General features: G+C 47.1%; 1 protein-coding gene across 6 annotated transcripts in view; it reads left to right on the top strand.

The window, feature by feature from the left end:
* Positions 1-21,591, top strand: part of LOC116943685 (gamma-aminobutyric acid receptor subunit beta-3-like) — a 301,742-nt gene that overhangs the window by 167,896 nt on the left and 112,255 nt on the right. For all 6 annotated transcript variants that reach the window (XM_032956761.2, XM_032956763.2, XM_076067894.1 and 3 more), the window contains one exon: positions 34-116. In XM_032956761.2, the coding sequence (XP_032812652.1) occupies positions 34-116 (83 nt within the window). The remainder of the gene's footprint in view (positions 1-33; positions 117-21,591) is intronic.

The raw sequence follows: 21,591 nt of genomic DNA on the forward strand, positions 1-21,591 counted from the left end.
GGTAACGTCGGGGTCTATCCCCTGTGTTTGCAGGATCACGACCACGGCCGCTTGCATGATGGACCTGCGGAGGTACCCACTGGACGAGCAAAACTGCACCCTGGAAATCGAGAGCTGTGAGTGTCACCGCACACAAAGCAGCGGTCACCACGACCTCTTCCATCAATCCACATCCCGAATAAAGGCCTCGACGCTGACAACAATGTCAATATTACCGTACAATTGCGATCTACCACGCTTACGGTTGTCATATATTACTCTACGCCAAGGCTCCCTTGTATATAACGGCGTTATTGTCTGTGTGCATGAACTTGGTTTAAATAAAGGATCGTACACATGCAATCCCACGTCGTTTTTATTTTATCACCCTTGTTTTTTCGGATAGGTGAGACATACAAACATGCAATGTAATTTTCAGTATCCCTATCTTCTATGCAACTGCTGCCGATCCTGCCACTTTTGCTTTGAAATTAAAGATAGGGCTGCCCTTTAGAATCACGTATTTCTTTTTACTTTTAAACGTCTTCAGTTTTACCTATTATTTTATTCATATCTACATTTTAAACATATAGGGCCATGACCATTAAAAGCATATCAATATTTAAATCCCTAATTTAATATCCAGGTATTATGAATTTATTAAACACCAACTCTCCTTTCATCTATACCCAGTGCAGAAGCTGGCGATGGTGGGGAGTCGTAGTGTGTGTTGTGTTGGCGTGCGTTGTGTTGGTGTGTGTTGTGTGTGTTGTGTTGGTGTGTGTTGTGTTGGCGTGCGTTGTGTGTGTTGTGTTGGTGTGTGTTTTGTGTGTTGTGTTGGTGTGCGTTGTGTGTGTTGTGTTGGTGTGTGTTGTGTGTGTTGAATTGGTGTGTGTTGTGTGTGTTGTGTTGGTGTGTGCTGTGTGTGTTATGTGTGTTGTGTTTGTGTGTGTTGTGTGCGTTGTGTGTGTTGTGTTGGCGTGCGTTGTGTGCGTTGTGTGCATTGTGTGTGTTGTGTTGGCATGCATTGTGTGTTATGTTGGTGTGCATTGTGTGTGTTGTGTTGGCGTGCATTGTGTGTGTGGTGTCAGTGTGCATTGTGTGTGTTGTGTGTGCTGTGTGTGTGTTGTGTTGGCGTGCATTGTGTGTGTTGTGACGGTGTGCGTTGTGTGTGTTGTGTGCATTGTGTGTGTTGTGTCGGCATGCGTTGTGTGTGTTGTGTGCATTGTGTGTGCTGTGTCGGTGTGCGTTGTGTGTTGTGTTGGCGTGCGTTGTGTCTGTTGCGTTGTTTGCATTGCGTGTGATTTGTTGGCGTGCATTGTGTGTGTTGTGTCGGAGTGCATTGTGTGTTATGTTGATGTGCATTGTGTGTGTTGTGTTGGCGTGCATTGTGTGTGTTGTGCTGGCGTGCATTGTGTGTGTTGTGTTGGCGTGCATTATGTGTGCTGTGTTGGCGTGCATTGTGTGTGTTGTGTTGGCGTGGATTGTGTGTGTTGTGTCGGTGTGCGTTGTGTCTGTTGTGTTGGTGTGCGTTGTGTGTGGTGTGTTGGCGTGCGTTGTGTGTGTTGTGTTGGCGTGCGTTGTGTGTGTTGTGTCGGTGTGCATTGTGTGTTGTGTTGGCGTTCATTGTTTGTGTTGGCGTGCATTGTGTGTGTTGTGTTGACGTGTTGGCATGTATTGTGTGTGTTGTGTTGACGTGTGTTGTATGTGTTGTGTTGACGTGTGTTGTATGTGTTGTGTTGGCGTGCATTGTGTGTGTGGAATCGGCGTGCGTTGTGTGTGCTGTGTTTGTTGGGTGTGTTGTTTCGGTGTGCGTTGTGTGTGTTGTGTGCATTGTGTGTGTTGTGTCGGTGTGCGTTGTGCGTGTTGTGTTGTCGTGCGTTGTGTCTGTTGTGTTGGTGTGCGTTGTGTGTGTTGTGTTGGCGTGCATTGTGTGTGTTGTGTCGGAGTGCGTTGTGTGTGATGTGTTGACGTGTGGTGTGTGTGTTGTGTTGGTGTGCGTTGTGTGTGTTGTGTCGTTGTGCGTTGTGTCTGTTGTGATGGTGTGCGTTGTGTGTGTTGGTGTGCATTGTGTGTTGTGTTGGTGTGCATTGTGTCTGTTGTGATGGTGTGCGTTGTGTGTGTTGTGTTGGTGTGCATTGTGTGTGTTGTGTTGGTGTGCATTGTGTGTGTTGTGTTGGTGTGCATTGTGTGTGTTGTGTTGACATGCATTGTGTGTGTGTTGTGTCGGTGTGCGTTGTGTCTGTTGTGATGGTGTGCGTTGTGTGTGTTGTGTTGGCGTGCATTGTGTGTGTGTTGCGTCGGTGTGCATTTTGTGTGTTGTGTTGGCATGTGTTGTGTGTTGGCGAGCATTATGTGTGTTGTGTTGGCGTGCGTTGTGTGTGTGGTGTCGGTGTGCATTGTGTGTGTTGTGTTGGCGTGCATTATTTGTGTTGTGTTGGCGTGCATTGTCTGTGTTGTGTTGACGTGTGTTGTGTGTGTTGTGTTGGCGTGCATTGTGTGTGTTGTGTTGGCGTGCATTGTGTGTGTTGTGTTGGCGTGCATTGTGTGTTGTGTCGGTGTGTGTTGTGTCGGTGTGCGTTGTGTCGTTGTGCATTGTGTGTGTTGTGTTGGCGTGCGCTGTGTCTGTTGTGTTGCTGTGCATTGCGTGTGTTGTGTTGGCGTGCATTGTGTGTGTTGTGTCGGAGTGCGTTGTGTGTTATGTTGGCGTGCATTTGTGTGTGTCGTGTCGTTGTGCACTGTGTGTTATGTTAGCGTGCATTTTGTGTGTTGTGTCGGTGTGCACTGTGTGTGCTGTGTTGGCGTGCATTGTGTATGTTGTGTCAGTGTGCATTGTGTGTGTTGTATTGGTGTGCATTATGTGTGTTGTGTCGGTGTGCGTTGTGTCTGTTGTGTTGGCGTGCATTGTGTGCGTGTTGTGTCGGTGTGCGTTGTGTCTGTTGTGTTGGCGTGCATTGTATGTGTTGTGTTGGCGTGCATTGTGTGTGTTGTGTCGGTGTGCATTGTGTGTGTTGTGTTGACGTGTGGTGTGTGTGTTGTGTTGGCGTGTGTTGTGTGTGGTGTGTTGGCGTGCGTTGTGTGTGTTGTGTGTGTTGTGTTGGTGTGCGTTGTGTGTGTTGTGTTGGCGTGCATTGTTTGTGTTGTGTTGGCGTGCATTGTGTGTGTTGTGTTGACGTGTGTTGTCTGTGTTGTGTTGGCGTGCGTTGTGTGTGATGTGTGCATTGTGTGTGTTGTGTCAGTGTGCATTGTGTGTGTTGTGTTGGCGTGCGTTGTGATGTGGGCATTGTGTGTGTTGTGTCGGTGTGCATTGCGTGTGTTGTGTTGGCGTGCATTGTGTGTGTTGTGTCGGAGTGCGTTGTGTGTTATGTTGGCGAGCATTGTGTGTGTTGTGTCGTTGTGCACTGTGTGTGTTGTGTTAGCGTGCATTGTGTGTGTTGTGTTGGCGTGCATTGTGTGTGTTGTGTTGACGTGCATTGTGTGTGTTGTGTCGGTGTGCGTTGTGTATGTTGTGTTGGTGTGCATTGTGTGTGTTGTGTTGGCGTGCAAGGTGTGTGTTGCGTCGGTGTGCATTGTGTGTGTTGTGTTGGCGTGCGTTGTGTCTCTTGTGTTGGTGTGCATTGTGTGTTTGTGTTGGCGTGCATTATGTGTGTTGTGTCGGTGTGCATTGTGTGTGTGGTGTCGGTGTGCATTGCATGTGTTGTGTTGACGTGTGGTGTGTGTTGTGTTGGCGTGCGTTGTGTGCGTTGTGTGTGTTGTGTTGGCGTGCATTGTGTGTGTTGTGTTGGCGTGCATTGTGTGTGTTGTGTCGGTGTGCGTTGTGTCTGCTGTGTTGGTGTGCATTGTGTGTGTTGTGCCGGTGTGCATGGTGTGTGTTGCGTCGGTGTGCATTGTGTGTGTTGTGTTGACGTGTGTTGTCTGTGTTGTGTTGGCGTACGTTGTGTGTGATGTGTTGGTGTGCATTGTGTGTGTTGTATTTGCGTGCATTTTGTGTGTTGTGTCGGTGTGCATTGTGTGTGTTGCGTCGGTGTGCATTTTGTGTGTTGTGTTGGCGTGCGTTGTGTCTGTTGTGTTGATGTGCATTGTGTGTGTTGTGTTGATGTGCATTGTGTGTGTGGTGTCGGTGTGCATTGCGTGTGTTGTGTTGACGTGTGGTGTGTGTGGTATGTTTGTGTGCGTTGTGTGTGTTGTGTGTGTTGTGTTGGTGTGCATTGTGTGTGTTGTGTTGGCGTGCATTGTGTGTGTTGTGTCGGCGTGCGTTGTGTGTGTTGTGTGTATTGTGTGTGTTGTGTAGGTGTGCGTTGTGTGTGTTGTGTTGGCGTACGTTGTGTTTGATGTGTGCATTGTGTGTGTTGTGCCGGTGTGCGTTGTGTGTGTTGTGTTGGCGTGTGTTGTGTCTTCTGTGGTGGTGTGCATTGCGTGTGATTTGTTGGTGTGCATTGTGTGTGTTGTGTCGGAGTGCGTTGTGTGTGTTATGTTGGTGTGCATTGTGTGTGTTGTGTTGGTGTGTATTGCGTGTGTTGTGTTGACGTGTGGTGTGTGTGTTGTGTTGTCATGCATTTTGTGTGTGGTGTTCGCGTGCATTTTGTGTGTTGTGTTGGCATGTGTTGTGTGTGGTGTGTTGGCGTGCATTGTGTATGTTGTGTCGGTGCGCATTGTGTGTGTTGTGTTGGCGTGCATTGTGTGTGTTGTGTCGGTGTGCGTTGTGTGTGGTGTGTTGGCGTGCGTTGTGTGTGTTGTGTCGGTGTGCATTGTGTGTGTTGTGTTGGCGTGCGTTGTGTGTGTTGTGTTGGCGTGCGTTGTGTGTGTTGTGTTGGCGTGCATTGTGTGTGTTGTGTTGGCGTGCGTTGTGTGTGTTGTGTTGGCGTGCATTGTGTGTGTGGTGTCGGTGTGCATTGCGTGTGTTGTGTTGACGTGTGGTGTGTGTGTTGTGTTGGCGTGCATTTTGTGTGCGGTGTTCGCGTGCATTTTGTGTGTTGTGTTGGCGTGTGTTGTGTGTGGTGTGTTGGCGTGCGTTGTGTGTGTTGTGTCGGTGTGCGTTGTGTGTGGTGTGTTGGCGTGCATTGTGTGTGTTGTGTTGGTGTGCATTGTGTGTGTTGCGTCGGTGTGCATTTTGTGTGTTGTGTTGGCGTGCATTGTGTGTGTTGTGTTGGCGTGCGTTGTGTGTGTTGTGTCAGTGTGCGCTGTGTGTGATGTGTGCATTGTGTGTGTTGTGTTGATCTGCGTTGTGTGTGTTGTGTTGGCGTGCGTTGTGTGTGATGTGTGCATTGTGTGTGTTATGTTGGTGTGCATTGTGTGTGTTGTGTCGGTGTGCACCATGTGTGCTGTGTTGGCGTGCATTGTGTGTGTTGTGTTGGCGTGCATTGTGTGTGTTATGTCGGTGTGCGTTATGTCTGTTGTGTTGGTGTGCGTTGTGTGTGTTGTTTCGGCGTGCGTTGTGTGTGTTGTGTGCATTGTGTGTGTTCTGTTGGCGTACGTTGTGTTTGATGTGTGCATTGTGTGTTGTGCCGTTGTGCGTTGTGTGTGTTGTTTTGGCGTGTGTTGTGTCTGCTGTATTGGTGTGCATTGTGTGTGATTTGTTGGCGTGCATTGTATGTGTTGTGTCAGAGTGCGTTGTGTGTGTTATGTTGGTGTGCATTGTGTGTGTTGTTTTGGCGTGCATTGTGTGTGTTGTGTCGGTGTGCATTGTGTGTGTTGTGTTGGCGTGCGTTGTGTCTGTTGTGTTGGTGTGCATTGTGTGTGTGGTGTCGGTGTGCATTGCGTGTGTTGTGTTGACATGTAGTGTGTGTGTTGTGTTGGCGTGCATTTTGTGTGTGGTGTTCGCGTGCATTTTGTGTGTTGTGTTGGCGTGTGTTGTGTGTGTTGTGTCGGTTTGCGTTGTGTGTGATGTGTGCATTGTGTGTGTTGTGTCGGTGTGCGTTGTGTGTGTTGTCTTGGCGTGTGTTGTGTGATGTGGGCATTGTGTGTGTTGTATCGGTGTGCATTGTGTGTGTTGTGTTAGCGTGCTTTGTGTCTGTTGTGTTGGTGTGCATTGCGTGTGTTGTGTTGGCATGCATTGTGTGTGTTGTGTCGATGTGCATTGTGTGTGTTGTGTTGGCGTGCATTGTGTGTGTTGTGTTGGCGTGCGTTGTGTGTGTTGTGTTGGCATGCATTGTGTGTGTTGTGTTGGCGTGCATTATGTGTGTTGTGTTGGCGTGCGTTTTGTGTGTCGGTGTGCATTGTGTGTGTGTTGTGTTGGCGTGCGTTGTGTGTGATGTGTGTATTGCGTGTGTTATGTTGGTGTGCATTGTGTGTGTTGTGTTGGCGTGCATTGTGTGTGTTGTGTTGGCGTGCATTGTGTGTGTTGTGTTGGTGTGAATTTTGTGTTTTGTGTTGGCGTGCGTTGTGTATGTTGTGTTGATGTGCATTGTGTGTGTTGTGTTGGCGTGCATTGTGTGTGTTGTGTTGGTGTGCATTGTGTGTGTTGTGTTGGTGTACATTGTTTGTGTTGTGTTGGCGTGCATTGTGTGTGTTGTGTCGGTGTGCATTGTGTGTGTGGTGTCGGTGTGCATTGTGTGTGTTGTGTTGACGTGTGGTGTGTGTTGTGTCGGCCTGCATTTTGTGTGTGGTGTTTGCGTGCATTTTGTGTGTTGTGTTGGCGTGTGTTGTGTTTGGTGTGTTGGCGTGCGTTGTGTGTTGTGTGTATTGTGTTGTTGTGCATTGTGTGTGTTGTGTTGGCGTGCATTGTTTGTGTTGTGTTGGCGTGCATTGTGTGTGTTGTGTTGACTTGTGTTGTGTGTGTTTTATTGGCGTGCATTGTGTGATATGTGCATTGTGTGTGTTGTGTCGGTGTGCGTTGTGTCTGTTGTGTTGGCGTGCGTTGTGTGATGTGGGCATTGTGTGTGTTGTGTCGGTGTGCATTGTGTGTGTTGGGTTAGCGTGCGGTGTGTCTGTTGTGTTGATGTGCATTGCGTGTGTTGTGTTGGCATGCATTGTGTGTGTTGTGTCGGTGTGCATTGTGTGCATTGTCTGTGTTGTGTTGGCATGTATTGTGTGTGTTGTGTTGACGTGTGTTGTGTGTTGTGTTGGCGTGCATTGTGTGTGTTGTGTTTGTTGTGTTGGCGTCCATTGTATGTGTGGTATCGGCGTGCACTGTGTGTGTGTTGTGTTGACGTGTGTTGTGTGTGTTGTGTGTGTTGTGTTGACGTGCTTTGTGTCTGTTGTGTTGATGTGCATTGCGTGTGTTGTGTTGGCATGCATTGTGTGTGTTGTGTCGGGGTGCATTGTGTGCATTGTCTGTGTTGTGTTGGCATGTATTGTGTGTGTTGTATTGACGTGCGTTGTGTGTGATGTGTGCATTGTGTTTGTTGTGTCGGTGTGCGTTGTGTGTGTTGTGTTGGCGTACGTGTGTGTGATGTGTGCATTGTGTGTGTTATGTTGGTGTGCATTGTGTGTTTTGTGTTGGCGTGCATTGTGTGTGTTGTGTCGGCGTGCGTTGTGTCTGTTGTGTTGGTGTGCGTTGTGTGTGTTGTGTTTGCGTGCATTGTGTGTGTTGTGTTGGCGTGCATTGTGTGTGTTTTGTTGGCGTGCATTGTGGGTGTTGTGTTGGCGTGCGTTGTGTGTGTTGTGTTGGTGTGCATTGTGTGTGTTGTGTCGGTGTGCATTGCGTGTGTTGTGTTGACGTGTGGTGTGTGTGTTGTGTTGGCATGCATTTTGTGTGTGGTGTTCGCGTGCATTATGTGTGTTGTGTTGGCGTGTGTTGTGTGTGGTGTGTTGGCGTGCGTTGTGTGTGTTGTGTTGGCGTGCATTCTGTGTGTTGTGTTGATGTGCATTGTGTGTTGTGTTGGCGTGCATTGTTTGTGTTGTGTTGGCGTGCATTTTTGTGTGGTGTTCGCGTGCATTTTGTGTGTTGTGTTGGCGTGTGTTGTGTGTGGTGTGTTGGCGTGCGTTGTGTGTTGTGTGTGTTGTGTTGGTGTGCATTGTGTGTGTTGTGTTGGCGTGCATTCTGTGTATTGTGTTGATGTGCATTGTGTGTGTGGTTTCGGTGTGCATTGTGTGTGTGGTGTCGGTGTGCATTGCGTGTGTTGTGTTGATGTGTGGTGTGTGTGTTGTGTTGGCGTGCATTTTGTGTGTGGTGTTCGCGTGCATTGTGTGTGTTGTGTTGGTGTGTGTTATGTGTGGTGTGTTGGCGTGCGTTGTGTGTATTGTGTGTGTTGTGTTGGTGTGCATTGTGTGTGTTGTGTTGGCGTGCATTGTGTGTCTTGTGTTGGCGTGCATTGTGTGTTGTGTTGGTGTGCATTGCGTGTGTTGTGTTGGCATGGATTGTGTGTGTTGTGCAGGCATGCATTGTGTGTGTTGTGTTGGCGTTGTCTGGTGTGTTGGCGTGCATTGTGTGTGTTGTGTTGGCGTGCATCATGTGTATTGTGTTGGCATGCGTTGTGTATCTTTTTATGTTTTAGTTCGTTGACCTTCCCCCTGTACCTCCGATTAGTACGGTTGGCTACGTACGGTGCGAAACAAGTTCAATATACACACACACATATTGTAAGTTGGTGTCAACAGGGCAATATCCAACTTCACTCTTTGACGGGCGGTGATGTATACAAAAGCCTGCGTAGGGCCAACTGAAAAGAAAAAGACTTGAACCACCAACTTTGGTTGCGCACGGCATCGGCGCACACAGGAGCCGGGAGCAGCGAGTCGGTCGCACGCACGCACCTGATACACGGAGCATTCGCTGCGTGCGGGGTTCCACATTCGCCCTGTTTGAAAGCTACTCACAAGCTCCTTTATCGGGAATTACACGTAGCAATCGTCGCTCCCTGCTGGAGATAACAAATGGGGCCATTTGCAGGCCAGGGTCTGAGTCACCTTGTGCCCCACTGGGAGAGCTGCCGCTGGGTGGGGGGGGCCCTTTAAAATGTGTTGAGTTGTTGAGATGTTGAGATGTGAGATGATCTAAAGCGCTCTGAGACTTCCCGGCTTATAAGTCGCAATATCAAAACCCAAATCGTTACCATTCGGTAGATGCATGCGGCTGGTGCTTGAGTGAATATCGCCCGCGAAATAAAATACGAGTGTTCAGGAAGGTCCCTTTGTGGGTCTTAGTAACTAGATATATTTATATTAACATACTATATCCCCATAGCGGCTTTTGGCTAACCATCGGACAAAAACGGTCACTGCATCGCGCGCTTTCAGATGCGCTGCTGCGGCCATCCAAAACGCTCTTTCTTCTGACATTAGGAAGCCGCTGGAGCCATGCACTTTAAAATCTATTGAAAACTTATTTCATTAGAACTGCTTTTTGTGTTTAGTTTGTTGTCCTTCCCCCGCACCTCCGATTAGCACGGTTGGCTATGTACAGTGCGAAAGAAGTTCAACATACATACATACGTGCATACAATTTGAACACAACGTGTGTTCGTTTTTAAAAGTCACGTGCAATAATTTAGCTCAGCGATTGGATACGTCGGTCGGATGGACTCATCTGGAATCCGTAACGAGGGCAGCTATCGAAGGTGGACCTGGAGAACCAGGATGCTTTTCTCCAGGCGTGTGCCTCGTTCATATGCTGTCACCAGTAGGTTCTCTTGGCTGACATCGTACCTGTGCACACATATAAACTAGCACTGTGGATGCAGCGAGGGATGGTGGCTCACACAAATGTTGAAAAATCCCCTTCCTGTGGGTGTTGACGAGGTGCCATACCCTGGCTTTTCAGAAGGTAGTATAGCAACTGCGTACAAATATCATCTGTCCCTCCTACATGGGATAGTGTTGCCTCCTCGCTTATGAGAGTTTTTTGACCGGGTGCTTTGGTTTCTCCACACATGTATAAACCCTAATTAATTGACTGAAAACATCTTCATATATAGAGGACCATTGATGGCACCGGCTTCCTGCCTGGCTGCCTTCCTGCCTGACTGTGGTTCCTGAGCGATTGTAAGGTGCAATTTGCATCAACAGCTACATATATATAACTAGATATGATTATATTTTGATTTAAAGCTTTCGTGACTGCAGTAATTCATATTCTTAGCTCTTTCGGTAAAGTCACGTTGAAGGGAAACAATAAAATAATAAAATATATATAAACAATAAAAATTCTCACGACGTTTCGACCATTACACAAACGGTCATCACAAAAAAGATCTCCAAAATCTTGAATAAACACAAAATCCAGGTCCGTTTCAACACATTACATAAAATCCGTGATTTGGTTCTGTCTGTAAAAGATGTAATTCCGGACATACAGTACCCTGGTGTATACAAACTAAGTTGCCTCTGTGGTAGTAGTTACATTGGAGAAACCAAACGCCATGTCTCGGACCGCATTCGTGAACACAAAGCAGCCCTTAAACACGGTAGGACCAACACCTTGGCCATGGCAGATCATTGTTATAATTCAGTAGGCTCACATGACATTGACTTCTCCAAGACAGAGGTTCTTTGTAAGCCATCTGGCTACCATGAGAGATTCGTTCATGAGGCTATCCACATATACAAGCACAGAGACAATTTCAACCGAGAAGATGGATTCTGGCTTAGCAATCATTGGAAGGATTTGATAAACCATTTCAGGTCTTAATTGATTGTTCACGCTTACGGTGGCTTTCAGACAGCATACATTAATTTTTCGTCTCCCCCCTCCTCTTTTCAGAACATAGATGGATTTGTCCTTCTAAATAAACTGCCAAATCGCTGCGCGTGGCGCTAACGTTTTTTTTTTCATAAATACATAAATACACCATTTAAAAATAAATAAATGCAAACCGACATTTCTTTGAAATGTTTCTTGCCGTTGGTTTTTCACACCTGATGATGACCGTTTGTGTTATGGTCGAAACGTCGTGAGAATTTTTATTGTTTTATATATATTTTATTATTTTATTGTTTCCCTTCAACGTGACTTTACCGAAAGAGCTAAGGATATAGATATGATTATTATGAGGATTACCAATGCTTCACATGTCCTTCCCGAGCCAAATTTTAGCAAAAACAATGTATCCGATTCCTGTTTATTCACTAATCCATTGCCTGCTTCTTTCAGCTAATGGCTCTTGGCACTTTCTGTTCCGTATTGTGTACTTGTTGTCATTCGCAAGTTGATACTTTGTGCGGTTTGCAGTTGTTATTGTTCGTTTGAGTGACCAGGTTTCAGATGGTACACGCATCGTAGCTGGCAACAGGCGCTGATAAAAAACACATTTCCATCGCATAAATACGTAATATGTCACTTTGTTTGTCCAAACGAGGACTGCCTTACACGCTGTACATCACGTTCAAATGTAAGTCCCAATAAATATTTAGTTTTACGTTTTAAATGTAAGTTTCATATCAATTGATTGGATAACCACTTAATATACGTACCGTGGCCCAGATACATAATGCATTGTGAAGTTGTATAATGCCCCAAGGCAACCGTGACAGAGGCTGACATGTCAGGTGATGTCACCTCCACGTTGGGCAGCTGTAAAATAAAAAAGTGCCGCTCTCTTACACCAATCATTAGCCATTGAGGAGCAAGATGTGATGCACGTCCCCCGTACACCACGCACTTGGCAGACCCTCAGGGCACCATGAGAAGTTGAAGGCTTAAACAATCCACAAAAGCAGCCTCCTGGTACATTTATAGTGAGTTCAACTGAGTTGCCGGTAGGGATTCTGCCAGATAGGAGTGGCGTCGCCCGTATTGATGTGGTCACTCAAAAGCGTAGTGCGGCCGATGTCAAGTTTGCCCTTGCTAAACACATCTGAGAATTCACATAAGAGCGCCCGCAACTCCCCCCTCTGGGACTCGGACAAATCCGCATTTTACGAACAAAGCGTATCCATCCACTCCTCATCATAATCCTTATGCAGCCACGTATTCGACGCGACCCCCAAACTGCTAACGATGCTTCCTTCGTGAAGTGCGAGCGACGCATGAGCTAGCTCGGTGCCCTCCTGAATGACAGATGTGTATAACCCTGCATCTTCCCTAAAAAGTCAGTCCCGAGCAAGCAAGGAATAGCAAGGGACATTGATATAAGAACTGGACCCGTCGATTTGATATCTCCAATGCACACCTCTGCTGTTATTTTCCCAATAATGCCCAATGAGCCGCCGTTTGCGGCAAAGCACGGAGCCCCGATGGGACGCAGGGTGCGACTTTTAGGGGGCAAGATGTTAAAAATCAACTCGGAAATTATAGTCGCTGACGCACCAGTATCGACGAGCATTCTGATTTCAACCCCCTCTATCAATCCGATAACAGTGGATGAACCTGCGGTCGCGGCAACCACTCTATGGGCCAACTCCGATCACTGACCCGGTTGGAGCAGCCAGTCAGCCCGAGCAAATTGCGAACCCTCACGCACCGATGCACGATGGGAATGAAAACTGACCGAATGCGATGAGGTGAGGTGGATTCAGGGGCCGAGTGTGAGATGTGTCGCGACTCGCCTTCGGGAATAGTGGAGTGGAGGACGGTCGGGCGTACGATGGCGGAGGTCCGGGGAGGCATCGCCGTGGCACGTGGCAGCCCGATGAGACATGTCCCGGCAGGCCGCAGTTGTAGCACACGACGAGCCCGCTCCCAGGACAAGGAGATATCTTTCGTTATCGAAGTTGTTCATCCCGTCGCACCATGCCATCCCCTCACCAGCCTCCGCCTTGGGTCGATGCGTAAGCTTGGATGGGCTCCATATCTTCGGGTGTATCGCGCGCCTCACAAGGCGCGGTACATGTCGACAACCCCTTATGTTGTTGCAAGAGCAGGTGCACCTGGATGCATCTTGCAACCTTGAGAGAAGACAAGTCGTCTTCGTCCGTCGACGACTGGCAGGATGATGTGGAGATCCTTTGCCAACATCAACAGTCTCTCGAGGATCACCAAGTCGATTCCGTCGTGGTCCATCTTCAGGAAGGCAGCGTTTGCTAGCGCCAATAGTGCACTACGGAAGGTGAGGGGCATTTTGGCCTCCTCCCTCCTTCACGCACTGAACTTGTGGCGCACATTTGATGGCGGTTCGTAGATTGCCGACGGCGAGACGATGAGAAACGCGGCTAAGGCGTCCTCGTCAAGCATGGCGGGCAGCGCTCTTAGTGCCTCTCCCTCCGTCCACCCCGCCAACTCACTGTTCGTCAGAAATCTGCGCTTGAAGGCCCCCCAGTCGCATCTGACGGTGGAAAATTATTTAACAATGGGCAGTCTTCACCTGAGAGATGGAATGTCAACAGGCGAACTGGACACAGTCTCAGATTTGGCAGGCTTTTCACTCCGCTCCGCAAGCAAAATGGCGGCCGCTTGTGCGGGCTACGCCACGGAGGTTTCCCGTTGGCGGGAAACAGCGACGGTGATTTTCGATCCCGCGCGGCTCCAGTGCTCTCTCCTACCCCGCTGGCTCTTCGCGGTCGAGCTCTGCGACGATCGACGCCGCAGCCTCAAGGAGCTCCGCGAGGTGGAAGCAGGCTGTGCGGCGCTCCCTCCCCGACGGCGGTGGGCTGTCGCTTGGATGGTCGATGCGATGCTTCGCCGACGGAACTTCATCGTCCGACGTCCTGGTATGTAGTCTGCGTCGCTTAAGCATAACCTAACTCGGCTATCTTACTAACAAAATAACATTTGGCCACTTCCGATACCAGTTGTAGTGAGTTCAACTGAGTCGCAGATGTACTCTTGGAGGCAACACATTCATTTAACACCAACACACAGAATAACTGCCCCTTAACAGAATAACAACCTATGGTGGTGACCACCAGGCTAACCACACTAGTTACAACCTAACCAGCTACTATGGACCGGGACCACACCTAGGGTCCAGGTCCACGTGTTAGAGCAGGGGTCGGGAACCTTTTTGACTAAGAGAGCCATGAAAGCAAAAAATTTGGAAATTTATTTCAGTGAGAGCCATATAATATATTTTAAAAGTGAATTCAACTAAATGTCAGTATAATAAGCCTCTGAATTTATTCTTTTAAATAATGTTGTTATAACACTCACCATTAATGCGACTTCTGGTGCTGCATGGATTTGCTGATGTCTTTGTAGTCGGGTTGGTACTTGGTGAGGTTAAGCTTCATGCAAGCGTTGAGGCTTTCATCCGTTAAACGTGATCGTAGGTTGGACTTGATGTTTTTAAGATGTGAGAATGACTGCTCACATGCATACGTAGATCCAAACATGGTCAATACAGCAATACTCACACGCTGCAGTGTGTGGTATGTGACAGGAAGCGCGTTCCAAGTTTTGAGAATCAGCTGGTCTTCGGGTTGGAGTTTTTTCATTTCTGTCCACATGTGCTTGCTCGCCAACTCTGCTTTCTGTCGTGTGATTCTTTCCAAATCTTCATTCAGTGACTTGAACTTATTCACCCACATGTCTAAGGCCTTCAGGTCAGCCACTACTGCTTCAAAATCTCTGACGGAGACACCAGGGATGTAATTCAGGTCGGCTGTGTTCAGTGAACACTCGTTTGGATGGGTGATGAACTTAAAAAGACGAGTGTGCTCACGAAATTCTCCAAAGCGTGCTTTGAAGGACTGTAGGAGACTGGATGTGCAGCCAGCTAGCTGGTGGAGATCAAGGTTTTGAATGGGCTCACTTGCTGTGCATGCATCTTTAAATTGGCTCAGTTTTTCAAAATGTAGTAAACGACCTGTTTCAAGATCCGTGATGAAAAGCTCCAGCTTGTTTTCAAAAGCAAATACAGCTTGTTGAAGGGATAACACTGTATTTCCAATGCCTTGCATTTTCACGTTGAGCTGGTTCAGATGTTCAGTCAGATCTACGAGATAGTAAAACTTGAGGAGCCACTTGGTGTCGGCTAGCTCAGGATGCCCGACGCCTTTCATTTCAAGGAAAGTCCGGATTTCGTTCAGGCAAGCCGCAAAACGGCTAAGCACCTTCCCTCTTGACAACCAACGCACATTGCTGTGCAAAAGCAGACCAGGATAGTTATTTACAACTTCATCCAGCAGTGTTTTAAACTGGCGATCATTTAAGGCTCGGGCAACAATAAAGTTGATCACACGAATGACCAGCGACATCACTTCGCCAAACTGCCTGTCACACATCTGAGCACAAAGTGCCTCCTGGTGTATAATGCAATGGAAACTTAGGATGGGTCTATTTTCATGTTCACGGAGAAGCGCCACAAATGCTTTGTTTTTCCCCACCATACACGGAGCACCATCAGTACACACTGAGAGAAGTTTATCCATAGGTAGACTTTTTTCTTGAGCAAACTCCATGAAAGACTTGAATAAATCCTCACCTCTTGTGGACCCTTTTAATGGCAGAACAGCAAGACTTTCTTCGCGCAGTGTGTCACCAACAGCATATCTTGCAATCACGCTGAACTGCGACAAATGGCTCACGTCTGTTGACTCATCCAAAGCCAGAGAAAAGAACGGCGCTGCATTTATGTCCTTCACTTGCGTTTCCTCCACTTTGTTTGCCATCACGATGGTACGACCATGAACAGTTCTTGCCGACAGAGGCATGTCTTGTATCCGTTTGATTATCTTGTCTTTGTTCGGAAGATCATCAAAAAGTTCATTGGCTACATCCAGCATGAACGTTTTAGCATACTCGCCATCTGTGAATGGTTTTCCGTTCCTCACTATTGCTAAAGAACCAGCAAAGCTAGCCGAATTATAGTCACCTTGCCGGGTCCATACGCGGAGTTGCTGCTGGCTAGCTTGCACCCTGCTCAGCTCTTGGCACGCTTTCTTTCTGCTGTCTCCCGCAGGGTATTTTGATGCAAAGGTAGCGTGGCGCGTGTCGAAGTGCCGCTTTACATTCGACCGTTTCAACGATGTAATTTTGTCATTGCAAATTAGACACACCGCAGAACCCGCTCTCTCCACAAAGGCGAATTCTTCGGTCCATTCGTCCTGAAATGTACGATACTCGTCGTCTTTTTTTCTTTTCGCCATCTTCTTCGTCGAAGGGTTAGCTTTGAGCTAATGACCGAGCAGACGCAGTCTCAGACTGATTCAAAAGGGGGCGTTTACCTGTTTTACCCAGCAACGGCAAACGTAGGCCAGTATCATCCAATTAAAATAATGGACAATTGCTCCTGCAGCCCTGAACAGGACATGCGCAGTGAAAAATCGATGGATGGATTAAAACAAGTGAGAATATTTTGTTTTATCTGCGAGCCATATGCAATCATCAAAAGAGCCACATCTGGCTCGCGAGCCATAGGTTCCCGACCCCTGTGTTAGAGACTCGGAGAACATAGAACAAAGACGAAGGTTTTTTCAGGATGAACAACAACGCCGGCCCCTCTGGGGGACCCAGCTTATATCCTCTGCGGCGTGGCTGGCTCCGCCCTTGGCCATGGCCACCTTCCAGAATCCTCAAGCAGGATCTGGACCCTGACCACGTGACCACCCCTAGCCCGCACCTGGGGCCCCTTTGTAGACTTAACCGGTCACGTGTCCTCTCGGATCAACCAGAGTGCCATGGCCTTTAGTAACCCCTTTCCTATGGCCGGCACTTCCACACCATATCCTGTAGGGCTGGCACTGCACGCCAAGTGTGATGCCATCCAGCGCTATCAACCAGCCCCTCTAGGGCCGGTACTACACCCACATCATAGTGGTGTCCGCGATGTCGTTACATCGCACACCGTGCCTGTCTAGGGCCGGCACTGTACAGTGACATCCCGCGATGTCACTACACATTGTTAAATATATAGTTTTAAATAATAACTAAATCAAACCTGGGCCGGCCATCGCAATACTGGTCCGACAGACACACAGCTGCCAATTACTGTTGGCTTTTTGGGACAATATAGTAAAGTCATATGTAGATACGGTGTCATTCAAAGACGGTTCAATTATTCCCAAACAGCATCCAATTCGTCCAGTTGGTTCGCAGGTTACGAGTTCAAAGCCTGGTTGGAGGATGACTCATCCTAACCATCCCTCTGGGGTCTATAAAATAGCTACCACTTCGTGGGGAAGCCCACAGCGATTATCATATGGCTATACTCAGCCTCGTCATAAGAATGTGGTATTTCCATCACTGGAGATGAGCTCCACCTCAATGCTTACTTGAGCAAAAAATCACTTTGACTTGTTTCGAGGGTATATTATCTGCATAACGTTGCATATGAAGGTACAATTAGCTGTTTGAAATTAAGGTCTCATACCTTCAAGGTATGAACATTCATTTAGGAATTAATAAGAAAAGTAATTGGAGCTATTTACATAAAAGATATTTAAAAAATGTATGCTCGATAATAAAAAAAAAATCCAATGTGATGGCGAAACAAGTGGCTTTGTAGATACACTTGTCATGGAAATGTGGAATTTCCAACACTGGATGATAACCATAAACCACAATTAACATAATGGGATGCAAGGGTATGATGGGGTGCTCTTTAGCTCGAGTTAAAAGTAATATTCAGTTTGTAACTGCGATTTTAAAACAATTTCAACACGCACAACAACAACCACCACTCGCACCTAAGTGGCGGTGACGTCACCACGGCGCCTGTGCTAGGCGATGTGCACTCGAAGGCCACGTGAAGTGTCGAACGCCCGTTGGCAGGAGGTCACGGGACAGACCCAGCAGGTGTGATGGGTTGACTGACTCAGATGGCTGGCCGATGCCCCAACCGTGCCCCCTGCTGTGCCAACACACGGACATATTTACGGTCGTCGTTTACTCTTTTCATACGTTTTATGAGATGCTGCATTTACTTTTCAGCCATTTCATCAGCTGTCCAATGCCCCTCAAGTGACGAGTAAACCAGTGCTTTCTGACAAATTATAACAGTAACTTATAATGGTGGTTTATAACAGTAAACCAGTTCTTTATAGCACATGTACACGAACACATTTGGCAAGAACACATATTTCAAGATAACCAATCCAAGTACCATTTCTCGAATGAATATTATCCCTTGGAGGCTTTGTTAAATCAATTATTCTTCGAAATGTTGCACTTAGTTGTCTTTTAAAGTTAAATAATTTTATTTAATTATTGGCAAAGCAATATTTTACACGTACTTGATTGACTTGATTTATAATGCTGAGGTTTTGGAAACATCCCCATATAGATGCTATTTTTGTTTATCTTTTCGATTAGCATTTGATAATACCTTTAATGTCAATTGCCATTGCAATCCATCACACAATGCAATTATTGCCCAATTCATCATGCCACATTATCCAGAACACTGTCTGTTGTAATATGCTGGGAGTATTGTAGTAACATAATACGATCATTCAATTAGTTTCCAGCCTTCTGTATGTCATAGAAAAGCGCAATGGATTCTCTGCTTTATTGTATTTACCATTATATTGCCCCTTCATTGTTTATTACATCACGCTCTGTCTATCAGTAGAACAAAACTACATTTGTTCTAAATTATATGCGGAGCAACGTTCAAGAATGCGTGCTTACATTGTGTGTTATTCCGCATGGAGGAAATTTTATATTGTCTGCAATTTAATCCCGGCAAAAGCTCCTTGCCAGTCACGGACTCCAAGGTACACATACATTTTAATGGGGACTCATTTTATTACTACTTATTTTTGGTTACTTTCCTAATTTTTCATTTGGGCTATAATTATAATTATTCAACTTGTTTACTCAGGAAAGCCTCACTGAGTCTCAAGACTCTTTTTTAAGGAGGGTTCTGCCAAATGTTTGCAGTTGGGGTGGTGTTGCTGTGTGCCGTACCCAATATTATAAATTTGCGGGTGAAATCACAGGATTGGTATGCATGGCCAACACCATTTACATTGTGTGGCTTTTTTTTAGCCGTGGGAAGAAACTGGAGAACCCAGAGGAAGCCCACGCAGAGCATGGGGAGAACATACAGTACATACTCCGCACAGAGAGGCGCCTGAGTCAGAAATCGAACCCAGGCCCTTCTGCAGCTCTGCAGTGAGACGCGAGTGTTACCACTACACTACCCTGCTGCTACTCTGCCATCTTCGATGCCAACTTAATCCAAACAATTTCATCACATGGTCTTAAAGTTTGCATTCGAACAAGGTGGATCAGTCATATGGTGTGGTGGTTCGAGCGTGCAAATTTCTGTTGGCAGGTCGAGACTTTGAAATCTTGCGAGTGCCACTCAGTTTTCGGATCCTTATTGGGTCGCTAAAACAAGTCCAAGTCTCTTTGGAACCTACACAGGGATTTCCTTATGGAATAACTGGCCCCAACAATAGCAATGTGGAATTCCCCCCCGACCCCCCCCCCCCCCACTGTCTTAACACCGTAAAGTACGAGCACCGCTTCAAGACCTCTGGCAAAGGGACCACGATATGAATGGGTTTCTTTTAAATTCCCCATATTAATTGAGGAGCAGTGGCGGGAGTTCAACCGCCATCTAAGCGCAAAGCTGACCTTGGGGAGTGAGCACGGAGACTGTTGGGACCGGCAGCCGAGTCAGAATCAAACAGGGGAGGGAGAGGGGGCGTGCGATCACTTACACACCGACCCGTCACTCAATAACAGTTCTCATGGCTGAGTGCGATCAAATTAAGTGCGACCTATACATTTTTGTGGGAGGGGGGGGGGACATTGTCTTCATGGAGCAGCCGAGAGGCTGGGCTAAAACCCATCAAAAATCACTGCCCAGTAAGAGCCCTTGCAGCGCAAATGAGACAATGTTAATTTATCAATCGTTTGCCTCGGGGAAGGGGGTTTCGGCAAAAGGATCGCAAACACGCTGCCGCGACACCCTGTGACACTGCGGATTGGATTCTGAAGTTGGCCAGTCTGTGCGTTACCCCTTCATCTCCACATTGTCCAGTGAAATGTATTGCACTGCTTTTTTAGCGCCGTTTCATATACAGCTTTCTTTGTTATTGTGTGCGCTCAGGAACAAATGGCAGTGAGTGCAAATGGGAAATAGTGACGGCACGACGGCAGTTGTTTCAGCAGTGTATTATGCATATGCAGAGTCGTGCTGAATGAAAAATGATATTTGTATCACTGTAAATGGTATATGAAGAGTGAAGAAACCCATAGACCCTGCAATGAGAATGTATACTTTGCACCAAAGGTTTAGCATCACCAACAGTTTCTCAATTCCAGTTTTAGTATGGTGACACTGACGTTTCAAATGACCTCGCGTAGGTAAGGCGTGTGTCATAAGGCATGTGTCGGTAATGCGTGTGTCATAAGGCGTGTGTCAGTAAGGCGTATGTCGGTATGGCGTGTGTCATGAGGTGTCTGTCGGCAAGGCGTGTGTCAGTAAGACGTGTGTCATTAAGGCGTGTGTCATAAGGTGTGTGTTGGTAAGGCATGTCGGTAAGGCGTGTGTCAGTAAGGCGAGTGTCATAAGGCATGTGTCGGTAATGCGTGTGTCATAAGGCGTGTGTCATAAGGCGTGTGTCATAAGGTGTGTGTCATAAGGTGTGTGTCATAAGGTGTGTGTCATAAGGTGTGTGTCATAAGGTGTGTGTCGGTATGGCGTGTGTCATAAGGTGTGTGTCATAAGGTGTGTGTCATAAGGTGTGTGTCATAAGGCGATAGTGTAGGGGGGGAGCGATAGTGTAGCGGTTAGCGCGCTGTGCTATGAACCTGGCGACACGGGTTCGATTCCCGCTCACGGACAACACCAGTGGCGATTATCTGAACCGGTCCCGGGCCTCCCCTAGGTCGACTCAGCCTCAAATGAGTACCTGGTGCAGTGTGTAAACATTGCCACTAGGGAGACAAAGGCGGTCGGGCGTGGTGCTGGCCACCCACCCCCTCGTGTACCGTTACCGGCCTTCATAGGTGCTTGCTAACAGCACTTGCCCCTACAGTCTGTTAAGGCTATATGGGGGATCTTTTCTTTGTCATAAGGTGTGTGTCGGTAAGGCGTGTCAGTAAGGCGTGTGTCGGTAAGGCGTGTGTCAGTAAGGCGTATGTCGGTATGGCGTGTGTCATGAGGTGTCTGTCGGCAAGGCGTGTATCGGTAAGGCGTGTGTCAGTAAGGCGTGTGTCATAAGGTGTGTGTCAGTAAGGCGTGTCAGTAAGGCGTGTGTCGGTAAGACGTGTGTCATAAGGTGTGTGTCGGTAAGGCGTGTCGGTAAGGCGTGTGTCGGCAAGGCGTATGTCATAAGGCGTGTGTTGATTCGACATGCAGGGAGTTTATAGGCACTGAAAATGTAAATGTTCCATCATTTCAATTTGTGAACAGTTTATGTTAATATATGAATGTCTAAGGTGCTGTTTAGTGTTTAATGGGATTGTGTACGTAATATTATGGAAATATGTGCGATTTAACTTTTACAAATATATTATTAGGGGTGGCAAACACGTGACATATTTTTTTTAGTTTTTACGAATTTGTTCACTGAATATTTACAGAATAAAATGTAGCAATTTTAGATGTCAAACTGTTTATATGCAAATTGGAATTTTCATTGCCTAGAACTGACCTAACATTGTGTGAGCATAAAAAAGACGAAACATGAATTTAATATACTGTGTATATCCTGCCACTGCAATAAATTCACAATTAATTGCGCTACGGTGGCGAGATGTAAACTACCTCGCCTGGTATACAAGGAGGTTGTGGGTTCGATAGCGACCCTGACGCCTGTATATTTAGAGTTTGCGTGTTCTCCCCGTGGCTGCATGGATTTTTCTCCGGGTCCTCCGTTTTTTTCCCTCCATATTTAGAATCA

Source organism: Petromyzon marinus, chromosome 18 (assembly GCF_048934315.1).
Source record: "Petromyzon marinus isolate PM22_M1 ecotype Great Lakes invasive population chromosome 18, UKy_Petmar_22M1.pri1.0, whole genome shotgun sequence".
NCBI classification, from domain to species: domain Eukaryota; kingdom Metazoa; phylum Chordata; class Hyperoartia; order Petromyzontiformes; family Petromyzontidae; genus Petromyzon; species Petromyzon marinus.